Here is an 18,941-nt window from a genome sequence, read left to right as displayed (position 1 = left end):
CTTCCACTTGATGACATTCCAAAGGTTTTCAATAGGGTTCAAATCTGGAGATGTGGCAGTGGTCTCTTATATAGTCAACAACAAAAGTTGGGAGAAGTGAAAGCTGAGAGCTGTATGTGTGCTTTGTGTGAAAATCGAAAATAAAACTGAAAAGTTTTGATTAAAAAATTTATACTTTTCGTTGAGCTCATCCAGTCTTCCTCCAGTCTCCTCTTTCCAAACCTGTAAATGTTATAGGTATATAAAACCAGATGATCACACTGGGACTGTGGAAGTGGACTACATGTTTTAAGCTTCTGGGCAGAAAGTAAGATACCCTTCTAACATGCTATCTATCATATCATGAAAGCAAACGGCAAGTTATTTAATTTTATCTATCATACAATTTGTGGTTGTCGCTAATTTCTAAATTCTGTAAACCTTTTGTGACATTTATATGACTGACTTTAAGAAGTACAGCCATGAATTATGATTCGGTCAATGCCATATGTGTGTCTATAATAAAGAATTATTATAATGTTTTGTTGAAATGTTAAATTAAGTGTTACAATTTTAAATGTATATACCAGTGTGAATGTGTCTGTTCGTAGGAATTGGACTTTCCTATCTGTATGATTTGGACTCATTTGTCTGCATGAGGTGAATTTGCCTGCCTTTGACTGTTTAGGTAAACTCATCTAAACTCAACACTGAAAAACTGAGGAATATTATGATAGTGGTAGGAATATTAGGAAACTCTAAATTGAGGAATATTATGGCAGTGGGAGTGCTACATTATTACAAATTAATTGGCTGTGCAAAATATGTAGCTTCACAACATTAAAATGGTTGGACATATTGAAACACAGTAAATGAGGTAGGTTTGTGTTTAACTTTTGTCTCAAAAGTGCAAACACTCAATTGTAGAACCAAGGCTGGTCATTAAAATGCATCTCCTTACAGTCTCAGAGTATTGAGAAAAAAAGGGATGCAGTGGTCTGCTGTCTCACTGAGGACCTAGGGGAGACCTAACAAGAGCTCTTCCAAGTCTCTCCGGTAAGTTACAAAATGATTGATCTACACAAGGTGTTTATAGACATCATGGACTAACAATTTTCTCATTTACAGCATGTGGTTAGACATTATTGGAGTCAAGCATTCAACCATGAAGTTGCGTGTGATCCATAATCCCATGGCTGAGGATGATCTGGTAGGTGTGACTATTGTGATAGAGGGCATCTTCATATCAAATAGGGTATTTTCCCTATTTATACTGGTTGTGTTGCATTTGATTTTTGTCCTCATTGTCATTATGTGCCTCTTCTGTTTTGTGTTGCTGTTGTTGAGTTTCCTCCCTGTTGTTTTCTGTGTAAGTGTTTGTTTATTACGATGAGGACCCAGCAAAACAAAAAGCAAATGCAACACAACCGGTATAAGAATTAATAAGACTTAGGCAGGGCAAATGTGTGAAAACACAAAACAAACCAAACTACATGACACAGAAAATCTATCAGCCACAGATCAATGGTGGCTCAAGTGGTTAAGGCTCTGGGTCATTGACTGGAAGATCCAGGGTTCAAGCCCCAGCACCACCAAGTTGCCACTATTGGGCCCTTGAGCAAGGCCCTTAACCCTCTCTGCTCCAGGGGCACTGTATCATGGCTGACCCTGCACTCTGACCCCAACCTCCAAAGATATGCGAAGAAAGAATTTCACTGTGCTGTAACGTATATGTGACAAATAAAGGTTATTTCTTTTCTAAAAGATCACAAGTTGATTACGTAACATGTAAGGATGTACATATGATGATATCAAAGTTTAGTGGCACAGTCAGATCAACACCAGGAGTTGCTATGACCTCTCGAGAAACAAGGGAAAATTTTCCATTTGCCGTCTAAAAAGACATATCACGTGGATAAATGTTGGCCAAAGGATTTAATACGAAAAACCTGATTCTGCACAAGCCTGTCACATTTCACCTCACCCTGTCCTGTTGTGGCAAGCACTTCCAGGTCATCTGCCAGCTTGGATCATGCACTTCCAGGTCAGATGCTTTCTTCTTAAACTCTTTTACGCTATTTAAGGATGCTCCCGTCTCTCGCTCACTGCCAGATGGTCTCAACAGTTTCTCTGAGTCTCTGTGAGTCATCCCGCCGTATTTCACTCTAGCCTTTTTCCTTGTTTTTGATCCATGCCTGTTTTCCTGGTTTTGCCACTCTGATTTATCTTCTTTGGATATTTTCCCCATGGATGTTCTGTATATTTTTGCCCGGTATGTTTCTTGAATTTAGCTCGTAAACCTTGCTACTTTGTTTCCCCCGAATTGTGGATACTTTTCCGAGCTAATCTTCCAGATGCCATTTGACTGTTTTCCAGTTTTTGCCTCTCTGATTTTGCCCATTTGGATTTTTGCCCTCTGTATGTTCCATATATCTCTTGCCTGGTATGGTTGGCACTAGCATGGATTATAGCCAATAAACTTTGCTACTTGGTTTCCCTGCATACTGTGGATTTTTCTGAACTCTTCCGAATGCAAACTTTGTGCACCTTTTGCTCTCTGGGATATTGTGTTTATATGCTGCCTGCCACCCACTGCTAGCTGGAACTGTGTTTCCCCTTTTGCCCTTATTAAACTTCCTTACCTAACTCCTGTCTGGCGTCCTGCACTTGAGTCCGTTCTTGTGGTCTACCTGAGAGAGCCACCGCAAGATATATGGTGAATACTAAAAACAACCAATGGCTACTAGCTCTCGATTTAGCCATCAATTACAGCTATGCTGAAAAAAACCCACCAAACAATAAAAAACACACTGTGTAAAGTTTCTTGATCCAGTTTTGACTCCCCATCTGTGGCATTACTTTGTATGAAAAAAGAGGTTAAGTCTAACAGTCAAAAAAAAGCTTACATTTAATTTATAGAAAGCCTGAACATCAGGGTAGATATCAGCCGAACGCAATGACAAAGAATCTGTAGATGATATCGGCTGGAAAAATCTGGAGTGGAGCATTCCTATTAATGAAGTGGCCAGTGAGGGTATGCTCTGAAATCTTATCATACTGAATAATTTGTTTGTCTCCGACTGGCTGTGGAGACTCTAGCTTCAAATGGTCATTTTCAGTTTGGACAGTTTTTGGCTGTAATGAGTTCAATGATGTCAGTGTAGTTAAATTTACCCACATTATCAGCAGTTTAAAAGTTAGTTATTGCACATCCATCTTCACACCTCCTCCACTTTTTTACAGCTGAATTTCTACCACTACATGAAAATAGATAATAAACCACATCTGTGACCTGCTCTTTGCTCTCAGGCATCTAACATGGTCACTGCTCTGTGTGTACAGGACTAATGAGAAGTGTTTGTTTCTGCACAATTATTGATCTTATTTTTAGCACTGAAAGAATAATTAATGATAATTGGAAAATATTGATTCCTGATTATTAAAAATGTGCTTAGTATTAGTGTGTTTCCCTGCACAGACCATAACAGTATCAAAAGTGTTTCTGGAAATTATAAGGTTTTTGGTTTTATTAAAACCTTTCTGTATACAGAAAACACCACCAGAAGACAAGTATAATGTACAAATTCCACCAATACAGACTCATTTACTCTCATTAGATTATTTAAACCCTGTGTTTTAATCTTGCTCTACTTGTACTCTTACCTGTTGATCTATCATAGTTACTGAGAGTAGTTACACATCAAACTAAACCCTTCTCATAACAGATATGGAGACTGAGCTCCGTCCTGTACCTCTAATGACTGACTGACTGACAGAGCAGAGGTGTGAGTTAAAGCCTTACCACTTTACCACTTCCTGTGTTCTGAGAGATAGATAGATAGATAGATAGATAGATAGATAGATAGATAGATAGATAGATAGATAGATAGATAGATAGATAGATAGATAGATAGATAGATAGATAGATAGATAGATAAAAGAGAAAGAGAGGAAGGATGGAGATTTGTAAACTAATCAGCCATAACCACCTGCCTAATACTGTGTGTATCCCCCTTGTGGCAGTAAAGCTCTGAACCCTCAAAGCATGAACTCCACAAGACCTATGAAGGTGTTTTGTGGTATCTGGCATCAAGACATTTGCAGCAGATACCAGGAAGTCATGTGAGGTCAGGCCTGCATCCAAGAAAACATGAGACATCTATTAAACATGTAGAATGAACTGGCAACTCAAATAGGATCATTACACAAATAATGGACAAATAATGGACTAATCCATTTTTTGAAGGGGGTTATTGGTTTGGAAATGAAAACTTATTTTATCAATGTTGCATGGTTTTGCTAAAATTTTGTTTCACTGAGTGTGATTTAACGTATTACACATATAGGAATTCAGTCATAAGAAGAGGCCTTTGAACTACAGGAAATGGGTTTCTATTGCTTTTCCTGATAAGAGGCTGGACGTTAATACATAGTAAAATGCAGCATATCTCAAACAGACACTTTAAGCAGAAATGTATCTCAGAATGGACAAAACATAGAACTTTGAAGTGAATAAACCACAACAGCAGAAGATCGCTCCTATCAGACAAGAAAAGGAATCCAAGCCCAGACCTGACACCCAAACTGACCATTTTAAAACTGGACATCTGGTCTAATGCATCTTGACTTTTACTGCATGATGCATATGGTAGCCACAGAATTTGGTATCAACAACTTAAATGCATGCAACAAGCAAATATGTACAGCTTCACACCTCCTCCCCTTCTTCACTGCTGAACACACAGCACTGAATAAAAAAAAAAAGACAACACGAGCTAAACCACAACTGTCACCTTGTGTTGTTCTCACACTTCTAAATCTGTCATTGCTCTGTGTGTATCAGTGTACAAGACTAATGAGAAGAGTTTATTTCTGTATAATGCTTTGATAGATTTCACACAAATAAGTAAATAATATTAGACAAATTTGATGTTAATGTGTATTAGAATGAATATTGCACTGAGATTCTTCACAGTAAAGACCATAATAGTAACAATAATGTTACTGTGGTTATAAAGTATTTTCTCTGTTTGAAGTTTCACATTTCTTCCTGAATGTGGATGGCCTTGATGTGCTCCTGGGTGTCTCCAGAACAAGGCTTCAGATTCACGACAACCATAACTAGAATAAAGTGTTTCCTGTAGCTGGATTAATGATTCTGTGAGTCCATCACAACACAGCTCCTATATTTTTAGGTTCTTCTCACGTGAATAAAATCACTTGTGATCCTGAGCACCTCAATATATTCTTGTTAATTTTTTTTCCAGAGATAACACAACCTGCTGCATGAGCATTCCCCACTCATAACTTCATTTTATTTAATTAAATCAATTCAAGCCAAGATGCTTTTATTGTCATTTCAACCACATATAGCTGACGCAGTACATAGTGAAATGAAACAACGTTTCTCCAGTACCCTGGTGCTACATACAGTAGACAATAAACAACATATAGTTACTAACAGAAACAACAATACAGACCTAGGACAGAAGTTTGTCCTGGCTACATAAAGTGTAATGTGCAATCAGGTGCAAACAGTGCAAAGACAAGACATGCAAAAAACAGGAAGTACAAAAAAAAAACCCAGCAACACAAGGCAGGACACATAACGCTGAAAAAATATGCGCAATGAAACAAAGGGGAACAAAGGTGACATGCAAACTTGAGAAACTGTAAAAACCATGTATCTAATTACATATATGTTTGTTAACATATATATAGCAACATGACAATGTGGATTGTGCAAAAATGCAGTAGCAGCAGTTGAAGTAGTGCAGATAAGAAGTAAACTTAGCAGCGGTTGAAACATTATAACAGCGGGTGAAATAGTGCAAATAAGTTGTAAATCTAAAAAAGTAGTAAAACAATTATGCCTCATATGGACAGTATTCCTGGCATATGTGACCACTGCAGCTTGTGACCATGAAAATGTTGCTGTGGATGATGAATTATTACTCATACAGTGAATCATGGATTACTATTCAAATGGTGTATTTTATTCTCAATGTGAATAAATAATCCAAACAGTAATAGTATTCCTAATGTATTCCTAATAAAATGGCCAGTGAAGGTATGTTCTAAAATCTTATCAGTCTGAATCATTGTTTTGTCTCTAACTGACTTAGCTGTGGAGACTCTAGCTTCAAATGCTGATGGAGTTCAATTGATCCCCTTATCAACAGTTAAAAAATAAAAAGTTTGTTGTTGTCACACATCTATCTTCACCCCCCCTCCCCCTTTAACAACTAAATTTCCACCACTACATGAAAATAAACCACATCCGCGACCTGCTCTCTGTTCTCAGGCCTCTAACACAGTCACTGCTCTGTGTGTGCAGGACTAACTGTTTGTTTCTACACAATTGTTACTCTTATTTTTAACATGGAAATAAAACTTATTAATAATTAGTTTAAAGTTATTGTGTGATTATTATTTGTTTTAATGTGCTGTGTGTTAGTTTTGTATTAATGTGTATTAGAGTGAACATATTTCCCTGTACAGACCATAATAATAACAAAAATGGAAATGTAGGTTATAAGTCATTTCTCAGTAAGTCTTGTTGATGCTAACAATGTTTTGTAAAAAGCTTTCTGTATACAGGAAACAACACCAGAAAACGACCATCAGGTACAGATTTCAATTTAACCCTGTGTTTTAATCTACTTGTACTCTTACCTGTTGAACTATCATAGTTACTGAGAGTAGTTACACATCAAACTAAACCCTTCTCATAACAGATATGGAGACACTGATCCACCTGAGCAGTCATGCTGAAGTACACACAATGTCCTAATCACACAATAAGATCATCACTCAGGACATTCAGACTGCAGATGAACAACTTTATACCCCACCACTCACTCTAATGAAGACACAAAGAGAACATTTACTCACAGAGCATCACAGAGAGTGGACTGAGCTCCATCCTGTCCCTCTAATGACTGACTGACTGACAGAGCAGAGGTGTGAGTTAAAGCTGAGCCACTTTACCACTTCCTGTGTTCTAATAGAGAGAGAGAGAGAGAGAGAGAGAGAGACAAAAAGACCCACCACGATGTCTGGCTATAACCCCTCTTGTATGTAGATATGCAGTTCAATATTCAAACATCTGGGCAGGAGTTTTTTGAATGTCTGGGGACGTGTAAGACAGGGGCAGGAATTTAACATGTGAACAGTCAATTTAGTTCCATAGATGCCATATGGTTATATTGCTGTTACTGGGTACTGGGCAAATAGTTTGATGCTATGGCAATTGTTCACAAAACGTTTATTCACTGAATTTGGGAGGAAATAAATAGGCAGCAAATGTAAACATACCTAAAAAAAAAATTTCTACCACTTAGCGAGTTTGTCCAAGTGGAGTTGCCGTACCTAGCTGTCCAAAAAATCGCGCATGCGCAGTTTAGATCAAGCAGCGGTTCCCCTCCATACTCGAGTCTCCTGCTTGTAGTCCATGTGATGTTCTGCTCTTGTCAGGACCGTGTTACAGCAAGACAAAAGTCACAACTCATCCAGATAGTTGAAGACACTTAAGGTAAGATCAACTAAGTTCCGATTATAAATGTACTTAGTGTTAGCTTTATATTGTAGACTTCTGGAAGAAAGTATGTCCGGGGGCGGGGCTAGGGGGAAACAGATCCCCAAACAGAGTTGGACACAACACCGGCATTACTTTTGAAAACTGCCACAGCAGAAGAAAATCCTCACAACTGTAACGTTAGCAGAAGAGACTGAACAAGCTTTGTCTAAATAACTAAGCGCTAGGCAACTAACACGTCGAGCTAACAGGTTAGCTAGCTAGCACGTTACAAGCAGGTTAGCTGATGTTATGCTATAAATTTAGTTTCGGTTTCACTTCATAAATATCAAATGTAAACACAAAGTCTACCGCTAACACAAATTAGCTCGCAGGTAAGCTAACAACGGTATTAAGTTAATGTTCAGAGTGAAATTATGTGCATTTTTGCTCAACATGAACAGAAAAGTGGAAATTATGTCCTTTTTGCCCCAAAATAAAAAGAATGATGAGGCAGTGCTTGATGATCCAGATGTCAAGACAGAAGCATCAGAAAAGGAAGAGAAACAGCAAGAGAAAGTGGAGGGAAAGCCAGAGGATTTGTTAGTGGAAGGTTATTAAAGTAAGGGCACAGAACAGGAAGTAAAGTCAGAAGCACCAGACAGTGAGGCTGAAGAGGACACAGGTGAGGAGGAGGACATCCACAAGCAGTAGACCATCAGGTGTGTGATGTTGGAAACATGTTTGTCTGTGTGTAAAGCAGTGTAATTACTGTTCATATGGTGGGAGTGTGTAGTCTTATGATTTACATTACTCATAAACTCATGTCATGTCATTGCTCTATCAAGATAAATATTCCTTTAGTGTTTCTTCATCACTACATGTGCTCCATATTGGTTTGTCTTTATCCACAGAGATCAGCTAGTGTAGAGACTCATCAATTCAGAATCTGAAGTTTTCAAGGACCTTGATGAAGGACAGGAGAAGAATCTTTACAGCAGTCTGGTACGACATTCACCCTTTGGCTTGAATATTTAAGATTACTGGACTATTCAGTTCTAATACTATTCACACACACACACACACACTCCATCATTCTATCATTCTCTACCAATTCACTTTGTAATCAAATAAACATTAAATAAACATTAAGATTTCCTGAACATTAGTTTTTGTCTCTTTTGTTCAGAGTTGAATGTGCTCCTCTGACAAAACACAGATTTTGTGTAAATATTTATACACTACTAGTCAAAAGTTTGAACACACCTTGTTCAATGTTTATTTTCCTCTTCATTGTATTCAGCATTGTATTTTAATCCTGAAGATACTGAAATTGACAGTACAAATATGGAATTATGTAGTCAACAAAAACGTGTTAAATAACCCAGAATATGTTTTAATATTTTTGATTCTTTAAAGTAGCCACCTTTTGCTTTGATTGCAGCTTTGTACACTCTTGGCATTCTCTCAGCCAGACTCAGGTAGTCTCCTGGATTGGTTTTCCAACAATCTTGAAGGAATTCTCAGAGGTGTTGAGGACTTGTTGGCTGCTCTTCCTTCACTCTCTGGTCCAACTCATCATAAACCACCTCAGTTGGGTTTAGATCAGGTGAGTGTGGAGCTCATGTCATCTGATGCAGCAGTTCATCACTCCCTTTCTTGGACAAATACCTCTTACCTAGTGGTATGTTTGTTGTTATTGTCCTACTGAAAAACAAATGATGGCCTCACTAAAAGCAAACCAGATGGGATGGCATGTCACTGCAAAATGCTGTGGTAGCCATGCTGGTTAATTGTGCCCTCAATTTTGACTAAGTCACCAACAGTGTCACCAGCAAATCACCCCCACACCATCACACCTCCTCCCCCATGCTTCACATATTCAGGAATTGTCTGTTCACCCTCTCTACGTCTAACAAAGATATGGTGGTTAGAACCAAAAATCTCAAACTTGGACTCATCAGACTAGAGGAGAGTTCTCCACTGATCTTATGTCCAGACCTTGTGTTTCTTGGCCCAAGCAAGTCTCTTCTGCATGTGGTTCTTCCGAAGTAATAGTTTCTTTGCCGCAATACGACCATGATGACCTGACTTCTACAGTCTTCTCTGAACAGTGGAGGTTTAAATATGTCTGCTACTTGATCCCCAAGAAGCATTTATGTGGGCTGTAAACTGAGGTGCTGTATTTCGGCAGTTTCTGAGGCTGGTAATTCTAATAAACTTCTTCTTGGTAGCAGAGGTAGCTCTGAATCTTTCTTGCCATAACATTGTTTTATACAGTAGTTGTAGTAGCACTAATAGGGCTATAGACTCTGTACACACCCTTCCTCTTCTCAAGATAACTGATGCTCTAAACACAGTAAGAAGGCAAGAAATGTCACAAATGTATTCAAGAAGACACACCTGTGAATTAAAAACCCTGCCAGGTGACTACGCTGTGAATCTGATGAGAGAATGCAATGAGTGTGCCAAGCTGTCAGCTACTTTGGACAATCTAAAATATAAAACATATTCTGGGTTGTTGAACACTGTTTTTGTTTTCTACATAATTCATGTGTTGTTTTATAGTTTGAAGTATTAGTATACAATGTTGAAAATAATAAAAAATAAAGAAAACTTCACTGAAGGAGAAGGTGTGTCCAAATTCCAAACTTTTAACTGGTACTGTGTGCATTATTGTATATGTATGTATACATGTGTGTATATGTGTGTGTGTGTGTGTGTGTGTATTAAATCTCACAGCAAGAGGATTGTTTTTTTTGTTCATTGTTTTATACACACAGTGTCTGTAGAGTTGCTTTGCAACTACAAATTGAAAGTACATTGAAATAAAAATGAGTTTTAACTAAATGCAGTGTGAGAATGTTTATTTGGTCCAGAAGCAGTATAACTGACATCTAAAATGAGTCTGAAGTTGACGTTGTAAGCCGTTGGAACGCTGGACACTTATTTTTCACATCAAGACTGTTAAGACTCTCACTGTAAAACCTGTTTCTCTGTGTAACTCAGTATGTGGTGGTCAGTGACTAAAAAGTGAAACTAAAATGCCTTTCACTCCCTCTAGTGGTAACTGCTGTATGGTTTTAATCCTGATATCCACATAGATTTATACATAATTTATTAAATTATACATTATCACTGAACAACCTTCAGTTTAATAATCACTTAAACAACATTCATTTCAATTAGATGTCACTTTATAATATTCTCTGTTCTTTACTTTAAACATCAATAGTAACGCACTGTAAACATGACAGTTTCAGACATCCACCGATCTCTATTTTATAAAGATGTGTCTCAGGTAATCTGTATCTCTAGGTATCAGGTGGAAAGGGATTATTTTTATTTTATTATAAACTTCTTTAAATAGAGATGCTAAGCTTGTCCTGCACACAGCCGCTAGATGGCGCTGTGACCTCGTGCAATGCTGCCGGAAGCGACACGTGCATTAAATAAATGCATTTAAAAACGCAATATTTTGTAGTTGCATTGTTTAAGGACATTTCACGATTTCTTTATCTTTATTTTTTTATTTCTTCTTGTCTTTATACATTAAATAATGCTGTCTTAATGGAAATCATACTCCGGACTCAGAATGTCACTTATGGACTAATTATCCAGTATCCACTTATCAACTACTTACACAGTTGTGATTCAGCCTCCAGAGCCCTCACTCCATGTTTTTTTTTCCAGCAGTCTAAATACCCTAAACATTTTCCACATTTATAGATTACTGGTTTAATCACAGCAAACCCTTAGGACTGACCATCAGGATTAACTAAGGTCTAGGAACACCAGAGTAAATTCATCACATAAATTTGTTTCCTCTTGCCAATGTTTTTCTGTCAGCTACATGACTTAAAAACATAAAAGCATGATTATGATGATTATGCAATCAAGAAGTACAAGAAGGAGCAGAATCTCCCCCAAGTCCACCAGAACATTCAGCCTCAGTGCAAAAGCATCAAAGGAGTGCTCAATAATTTCCCAGAGAACTACAAGGACAATAACAAGTTAAGATAAAAACTGTGCTTCATACCATATATAGAAATGTGGGCGTGTCTTCAAATCCATATATTGATAGTTAGAATAATGTTCTTCCAGCTCATATACACAGATCCACTTTCAGAGATTTTGTGAATGCATAATATCTGTATTCCATTTCCAATGCTTTATTAAAATAGGTATTGTGCATGCATAAAACTTTAATACAAACATTATTTAAGCTACAAACAAAGTCATATCAGGACATTTATGAACACAGTGAGATGAGTTACAAAGCATCAGGTCATTTGTAAAGACAAAAATATGAACAATAAAAATGTTTATAAAAATATAGAAAGAGAAAATTTCAAAAGCAACATGTATTTAAAAAGCACAATGGCTGCATGTTGCAGAACCAAAAAAAAGTAAATAATTCTTCATCTCAGCTAACTTTACTTTCATCTTAATTCATTCATCAGTGAAGTTTTGTACATCAACAAGATTAACTTACTTTCTGTTAGAAAACAGTGACGGCCTTACAGACTTCACTCACGTTTCCAAAAATCAACCAAAAGCACTGAAGTGTAAGTATATGAGTAAAAGGAAAATAAACATTTTTATTAAAATATGTAAATGAGCCACAAACATAAATTAATGTACTTTCAGTGGGATGAGTAAACTCTACTGCTGTGTACAGGAAGGGGATGAGTAGCCTCTACTTTCTGAGGAAGCTCAGATGCTTTAATGTTTGCAAGGAAGCTGAACACACTGATAAAGAAGACTGGCTCTGTACTGGGATGCTCCCTCAACTGTTTGTGGTCGTGAAAAAGAAGACACTAAATAAACTAGTGTCCATCCTGGACAATGCATCACATCCCCTCCATGACTTATTGGTCAAACAGCTGCAGCAAGGACCGGTACAGGAGAATAGTTCATCACTGTACCAGGATGTTATTGTGTCTGTTCCTTAAATAAGTGCATTGGGCTTCTGTTGGTGGGATTCTGTTTACTGCACTGCTGCTAATCACTATATAATTACACTGATGCAGCTTATTGTGGATGATCATATCTACTTTGCGGCGTATCTGTTGGTAATACTTGCACTGGTGTACACAGTTATATTTATTCTATTTTTATTAATATTTATAATATTACAGATTACATTCATTTTATTACTATTGATTATTTCTTCCTGTCTATGCTATTCTTTTTCTGCTGCTGTAATATGTGAATTTTCCTTTTAGATTATCTATCTATCTATCTATCTATCTATCTATCTATCTATCTATCTATCTATCTATCTATCTATCTATCTATCTATCTATCTATCTATCTATCTATCTATCTATCTATCTATCTATCTATCTATCTATCTATCCATCAATCCATCTATCTATCTATCTATCTATCTATCTATCTATCTATCTATCTATCTATCTATCTATCTATCTATCTATCTATCTATCTATCTATCTATCTATCTATCTATCTATCTATCTATCTATCTATCTATCTATCTATCTATCTATCTATCTATCTATCTATCTATCTATCTATCTATAACTGACACATTTTTCATCATTTTTCCAAACACTTTCCTTCTATCTGGTTGATAACTGTAGCTTCAACAGAACAGACACATGGCTCACTGCAAAGAAAAAGATTACAATAAACAAGTTTATAAATATTTTTTCTGACATTGGTGTCACTATTAATGTCAGTATTTTGCATGTCCATAGTTTGTTCATAACTGTTCAAGTAGACTGAAGTGATGAAAAATTATCTAGACAGCTTCCAAACAAACATGGATGAACTCTTACAGATTCTGTGAGCTGGGTTTTGTGTACATGGATACTGTAACTGCTAGATAACAAAATCTACTTAAGGCACCTTTTAAAATCTTTCTTACTTCATGGCGTTTGGTTTGTTTTATTTATGCAGTATATGTCATGAGACTTACCTCCATGTTGTGCTTCAGCTCTGAGTAGACAGTATCATCAGTCACACTGGCCTTTCCAAGTATAAATCAGATATCATGAATTAATCTCCTGAAATATTTCAACTTCAGTTCAATTTAAATTATTACACAGAAAATGATCTAGATATGAAATCATACATAATTAAAATACATTCATTTAACATTTATGGACATTTCTGACATGGGAAAATTTTCATGACAGAGGACTTTATGCTCGGTAACAGGAGAGATAGCAGATTTTGTATTTTTCACTTTAAGAGAAAAAAGTCTGGTGAGGGAATGACTGTTTATACTGTATGTGCTGTAACACAAATGATAACAGGATCTAAATTTCCATAACTCATCAACATAAAGTATCAGTCATTATCAGTCTCTTGCCAAAACTACACTGACCCCTAGCTGCTTTTTAGATCTTTAAATTCTGGCATTTTTTTTGCTTCATTTATCATTCAGCATGTGGCATCTTAACAGTGTGTGATAGGTTTTTAATGATTTTAATGATTTAATAGGGTCTGTGATAGAACTGACTCATCTAATCTAAATTGTAGCTTATCAGATGCTTGGATGCAGATAAAATAACAAATAATTAAATGTGCTGAAGACTGCAAGTGTTGTTTGCTTGTTTTGTTCTTAAATAAATCCATGTAATGTCCCAGCATTACCATAGTATAGCAACACTATACCATTGTTCCTGTTTGCCTTCTTTTTCTATGTGACCTGTTTTAGTCTCTACACTTCTGTACTTTACTGTATAGAGTTAATCTATAGTTAAATCTCTTAATGTAAGAGGAAATGTCTGAAATCAAATAAAGTTACCTTTTCCAATCATGCACATCTCATTGGCATAGATAGTCACATCATCCACATTGGCATAGATAGTCACATCATCCACATTGGCATAGATAGCACTTTCTACAGAAAACAAGAACAAGGCCTCAGAAAAATTCTAAAAAAAATTCTAAAATGATTTTAGAAGAACAAATGTAGATATAAACAGTCATTGAGACAGTGTCTGACCAGCCTGAAGTGGTGTGTGTCCTGACTGAGAGTCTTTAGTTCCTGATCGGATCTGATTCTGATCTGATGTCTGATTGGTTTTCTGCTGCTTTTCTACAGAGAAAGACAGATTCTACATCTGAATAGTGTGTACATAGTGACAAAAGTATTTTATATTTCTACTACAGCCCTGATTACAGCATAATAAAGTTTGTACAAAAGGTCACCTATACAATAGAAATGATAAAAATTAATTATGAATGCGATAACAAAATGTATAACATAATATATAGTATATATTTCTATTAGAAAATATAAATTTCTAATAAAATATTTTAAATAGTTTTAAATACTATTTAAAGTATTCAAAACTATTCAAAGATTTCTTATTAGAAATTTATATTTTCATTACAGTGAATTTGCTCTTAACACACATGAGCGCTTCTGCCATACCAACTTCTTCTGAAATAGAATTTTGCTCTAAATATGGGTTCATGATAATAATACTATTGATTTGTAACACTTTTCGTTATGAATTCATTCAAATAACCTTTAATCATTGTCCATGATTATGTGACACATCAAAATGTGCTTTATTCTTTAGAAATTCTGGTTATATTCTACATAACATAGTTAAAGCAGTTATCAGACCTTTTTTTCTTTTGCAGGACCACAGCAGGATCAATAAGATCAGAAAAGCGATGAACAGAAATCCCAAACCCACAACCAGTCCTACTGTTAAACCACTGGATCTAGGACCTGAGACTGAGGAGAGAAAAGAGCAGAACATCAGCAATTAACATGTATTCATTCTCAGAACATTTCTCTTTTCCTTTAACATTAAACACACTACATGAAGACTCACCATGCACTGTGATGTGGACAGGATTACTGTTTTCTCCAGATTCAGACTCACACCAGTAAACTCCAGTGTAGGATGTGGAGAGGAAGCTGATGTTACATGTAGATCCTGTAACTGATCCCCAGTGTGAACAATCTAACACTCTCTCACTGTGTGTGTATCGTCTCACTGTCCATCCAGTAGAGTTACTCTGGTCCTCACAGCTCAGTGAGAGAGAGTCTTTAGTAAAGTGTTGAGTTCTGCTGGGATTGATGATCAGAGAGACTGGAGGAGATTCACCTTAAACACAGAATAGACAGGAATTACAAAGGAATCACTGAAAATAATGAGGCAGACAAGGAAATTATTGTATGAAATAAGAAAGATACATGCTGTTGTTCTGCAAAATTTAATTACTTGTCAATTGTTTTTTACTCCACAGGCTTGTACTGTAAATGATTAGACATTCAGAGCAATGCCATGAGTTGAGGGATACAAATGATCCTCTACCAGCACTTAGGACTCTTTAACTGCCTTATACACATGAATAAATAAATGGTGCTTTAATCTGATCTTACAGTCACACTTTTCTATTCTACACTTCAACACAACAGTTAATTTTCCTCACCAGTGATCCATAGTGGCTGTGGATTGCTGTACTGTGAGTGAAGGGCTGGTTCTCCTCTCTCTCCTCTGCACATATAAACTCCTGTGTGTTTAAGAGCAGCAGGACTGAGAGTGTATTTGCCTCCAGATCCTCTGCTGCTGTCTGAGAGGAGCTCCACATACACGCTATAGCCACCATTATTATTTATTCCAGTTAAGCCGTCTCTGTAGGGAACAACTGTGTACCAGCTGAATGTCCAGTCTGTAGAGGAGTCTGTAACCTCACAGCTTAGGGTCACTGAGTCTCCTTCAGTCAGCCAGCTCTGTGGAGATACCCTCAGTACTGCCTGTGGTCTCTCTGTTAATCAGGAAGTACAAGATGATTTTTTCTAGATTCATTTGATACACAGTAAGAAGCTTTTCACGAATGTCTAATTGCACATTTTCACACTCACCTGATACAGTCAGTGTAACAGCATCACTGGAGTGTGAGGAGCGTGAACCTCCTCTCTCTGCTCCTCTACAGGTGTATTTACCTGTGTGGGTCACTTCAACACCACTGATTCTGTACACCTGTCCACTACTGACAGGACTGTGTGAAGCATCTTTATACCAGCTGTACTGCCAGCTAGAGACACTTTCATCCTGTATGTCACATCTCAGAGTGACGGTCTCTCCACTGAACACCTGATTATCAGGATCTATGGATGCCACTGGGTTAGGTCTTGCTGTAGAAAAATAAAAAGCACCTAAATTGTCATGATAAATTTGTTGTCAGGGTTTACAGTGATAATATAGGAATAATGGAATAGTTTCTACTTATTAACTCTATCAGTTAATTTACAGATACATTTCATCTTCATAAACTGTGAGATCTGTTAACTTTAACTCTTAAATGTTTGTTTTAATATTAACACTACATCTAGATCCAGTTAAACTCTACTGGACATTCTAGGCTGTAATCTTTATGGGACTGATGATTTGCACATCCACACTTGCTATTATGTCACTAGTAGAAGAAAATAGAACAGGGTGGTGCAGTACAAAAGGAGCCACAATAGGAGGTGAGCATGAAGTGATGTTTTGTGTGATTTCCAGAATAATTTGTCAGCAGTCATGATTTCTTTCACTAGCACAATTTTACACAGCCCTGTTTAACTACAAAAGCCCAACTATGGAGTGAGTAACAGTTACAAATATTAACTATGGATAGAATATTAATAATGTGAAAAGAAGAAAAATCATGACATACCTCTCGCTGTAATCTTGACAAGATCACTGAGCTCTGTGTAATAGTAGCCACGCTGTGTGTAGTTTCCTCTGCGTGCCTTACACTTGTATTCTGTTTCTCCTGCATTGTCGATTGTCACTTTAAGTGTGTTCTCTTGTTCACTGTTCAGATTCTGTAACAGATTATTATTTTTGTACCACTGAAACTTCCATCCAGTCCCCTGCTGCAGCTCACAGCTCAGAGTGACGGTGTCTCCAGTGTAGACGGAGCTCTGAGGATTCACTTTCACAGTTGCTTTGGGTTTTGCTGTTGGTATGAAATGATGAAAGTCAGAGTTGCTTTTTAGTATATCTGTGTCTAACAGATGTTTTGTGTGTAAAACAACTATTAATATTTAACATTTAATTTAAAATGTGTGACGGCAGAGCCTGCACTACTGCATATCAGCCTCATTTTAACACTCCTTCTGCTTCCCAGATGCTGAAAGGACAGCACTAGATCAGCACTCTCAATGGTGTGGACAGTTTTCTTACATGGCTGGTATTCAATACATTTTCTATGCAACAAAACTCTTAATAATAATTGGAGTTAAGCGTAGAAACACTGTATTTGCTGACTTTATTTTATGAATCCTGCACAAATCAGGCACCACCATTTGAAAGTATCTGTGTTTGCTTAATAATGAGCAAAATTATATTATACAATAAAGCCATGGCAGAGGACTTTTTCTTTCACCTTAAAAACACAAAAGGGACATTATCTCACCTTCTTTTGTACTGAGCCACTTTATCAAACACAGCACAAAATTTTGGATAGGTACATAGAAACAGACATATTCTAATATTCTATTCATATTCTATTCTAATTCATAATGTCTGCGATGTTCCTGTACATCACATGATCATTAAAACAGGGAGGAGTGCTCACACATTTTACACAGACAACAGCAGACAAAGTTATAAATTATTTAAATGACCAAATAGCCAACAGAACTAAATTGAATCAGGGATTATTTCCCCAGCGGTGTTATGTGAACAAACATCAGTCAAGTGAAGAGAAGATAATTAGCCTCCTATTTAAATATTGTGCAGGATTTGTACCTCAGCTGATGATACAGAGACTGACGTGGATATTGCTGATAATCAAAATCTCTCAAAATGTGAAAGTTTTTTTTAAAGCATTTTCCGAAAATCTCTTAAGATTATAAGGTTTTACCTGAAAAAGATTATAATTCCAATGCCTCAAAATATCTTCTAATAAATCAGATAATGGCAGAGCCAACACAAGGTGAGATACACTGCCTTCTTTCTTAATGTTCACTGTGTTCTATTAATCAGACTGATTCACCACAATTATACTGCATGCTTAATATAAAACTCAGATGCTACTGAAAAAGACATGATGATGATGATTCTTGTGTGGAAAAAAATAAAAAATATTGTTAACATATTAAATAAGAAATAAAAACACCCACAGACTCACCTGATACAGTCAGTGTAACAGCGTCACTGATCTCTGAGCTCTGAGAGTCTCTCCCATGTCCTCTGCACGTGTAGGTACCACTGTCAGAGTCTTCAACAGACCGGATTATGAACACCTGCCTTGTGCTGTCTGTGTAGAATCTCTTACGTCCAGCTTTATAGAGTTTATTATTATTTTTCTTCCAGCTGTAAGTCCACTGAGTGTCTCCTCCTCCCCGTATGTTACATCTGAGAGTAACACTCTCTCCAATGAACACATGTGTATCAGGCGTTATGGACACCACAGCTTTAGGACTCCCTATAAAACATTCTGTTGTTAATAAACCTTA

The 18,941-nt window shown here is 36.7% G+C and overlaps 1 protein-coding gene and 2 long non-coding RNA genes across 3 annotated transcripts in view; 1 reads left to right on the top strand and 2 right to left on the bottom strand.

Annotated features, from left to right (window-relative positions):
* Positions 1–18,941, bottom strand: part of LOC131356299 (Fc receptor-like protein 5) — a 31,195-nt gene that overhangs the window by 8,684 nt on the left and 3,570 nt on the right. Inside the window, exons 3-5 of the mRNA XM_058395200.1 lie at positions 18,614–18,910; positions 17,153–17,437; positions 16,356–16,628 (exon numbers count right to left, since the gene is read on the bottom strand). Of these exons, the coding sequence (XP_058251183.1) occupies positions 16,356–16,628; positions 17,153–17,437; positions 18,614–18,910 (855 nt within the window). The remainder of the gene's footprint in view (positions 1–16,355; positions 16,629–17,152; positions 17,438–18,613; positions 18,911–18,941) is intronic.
* On the top strand, positions 7,390–10,241 carry LOC131356750 (uncharacterized). Its single transcript, XR_009205074.1, has 3 exons — positions 7,390–7,513; positions 8,410–8,500; positions 8,940–10,241. It is a non-coding gene; the product is annotated as an uncharacterized LOC131356750 (long non-coding RNA).
* Positions 12,838–14,336, bottom strand: LOC131356756 (uncharacterized). The gene is made up of 3 exons (XR_009205079.1): positions 14,274–14,336; positions 13,440–13,490; positions 12,838–13,127 (listed from the first exon to the last, which is right to left on the bottom strand). It is a non-coding gene; the product is annotated as an uncharacterized LOC131356756 (long non-coding RNA).

This window comes from Hemibagrus wyckioides, linkage group LG07 (assembly GCF_019097595.1).
Source record: "Hemibagrus wyckioides isolate EC202008001 linkage group LG07, SWU_Hwy_1.0, whole genome shotgun sequence".
NCBI lineage: Eukaryota > Metazoa > Chordata > Actinopteri > Siluriformes > Bagridae > Hemibagrus > Hemibagrus wyckioides.
This window is presented reverse-complemented; position numbering and strand designations above follow the sequence as displayed.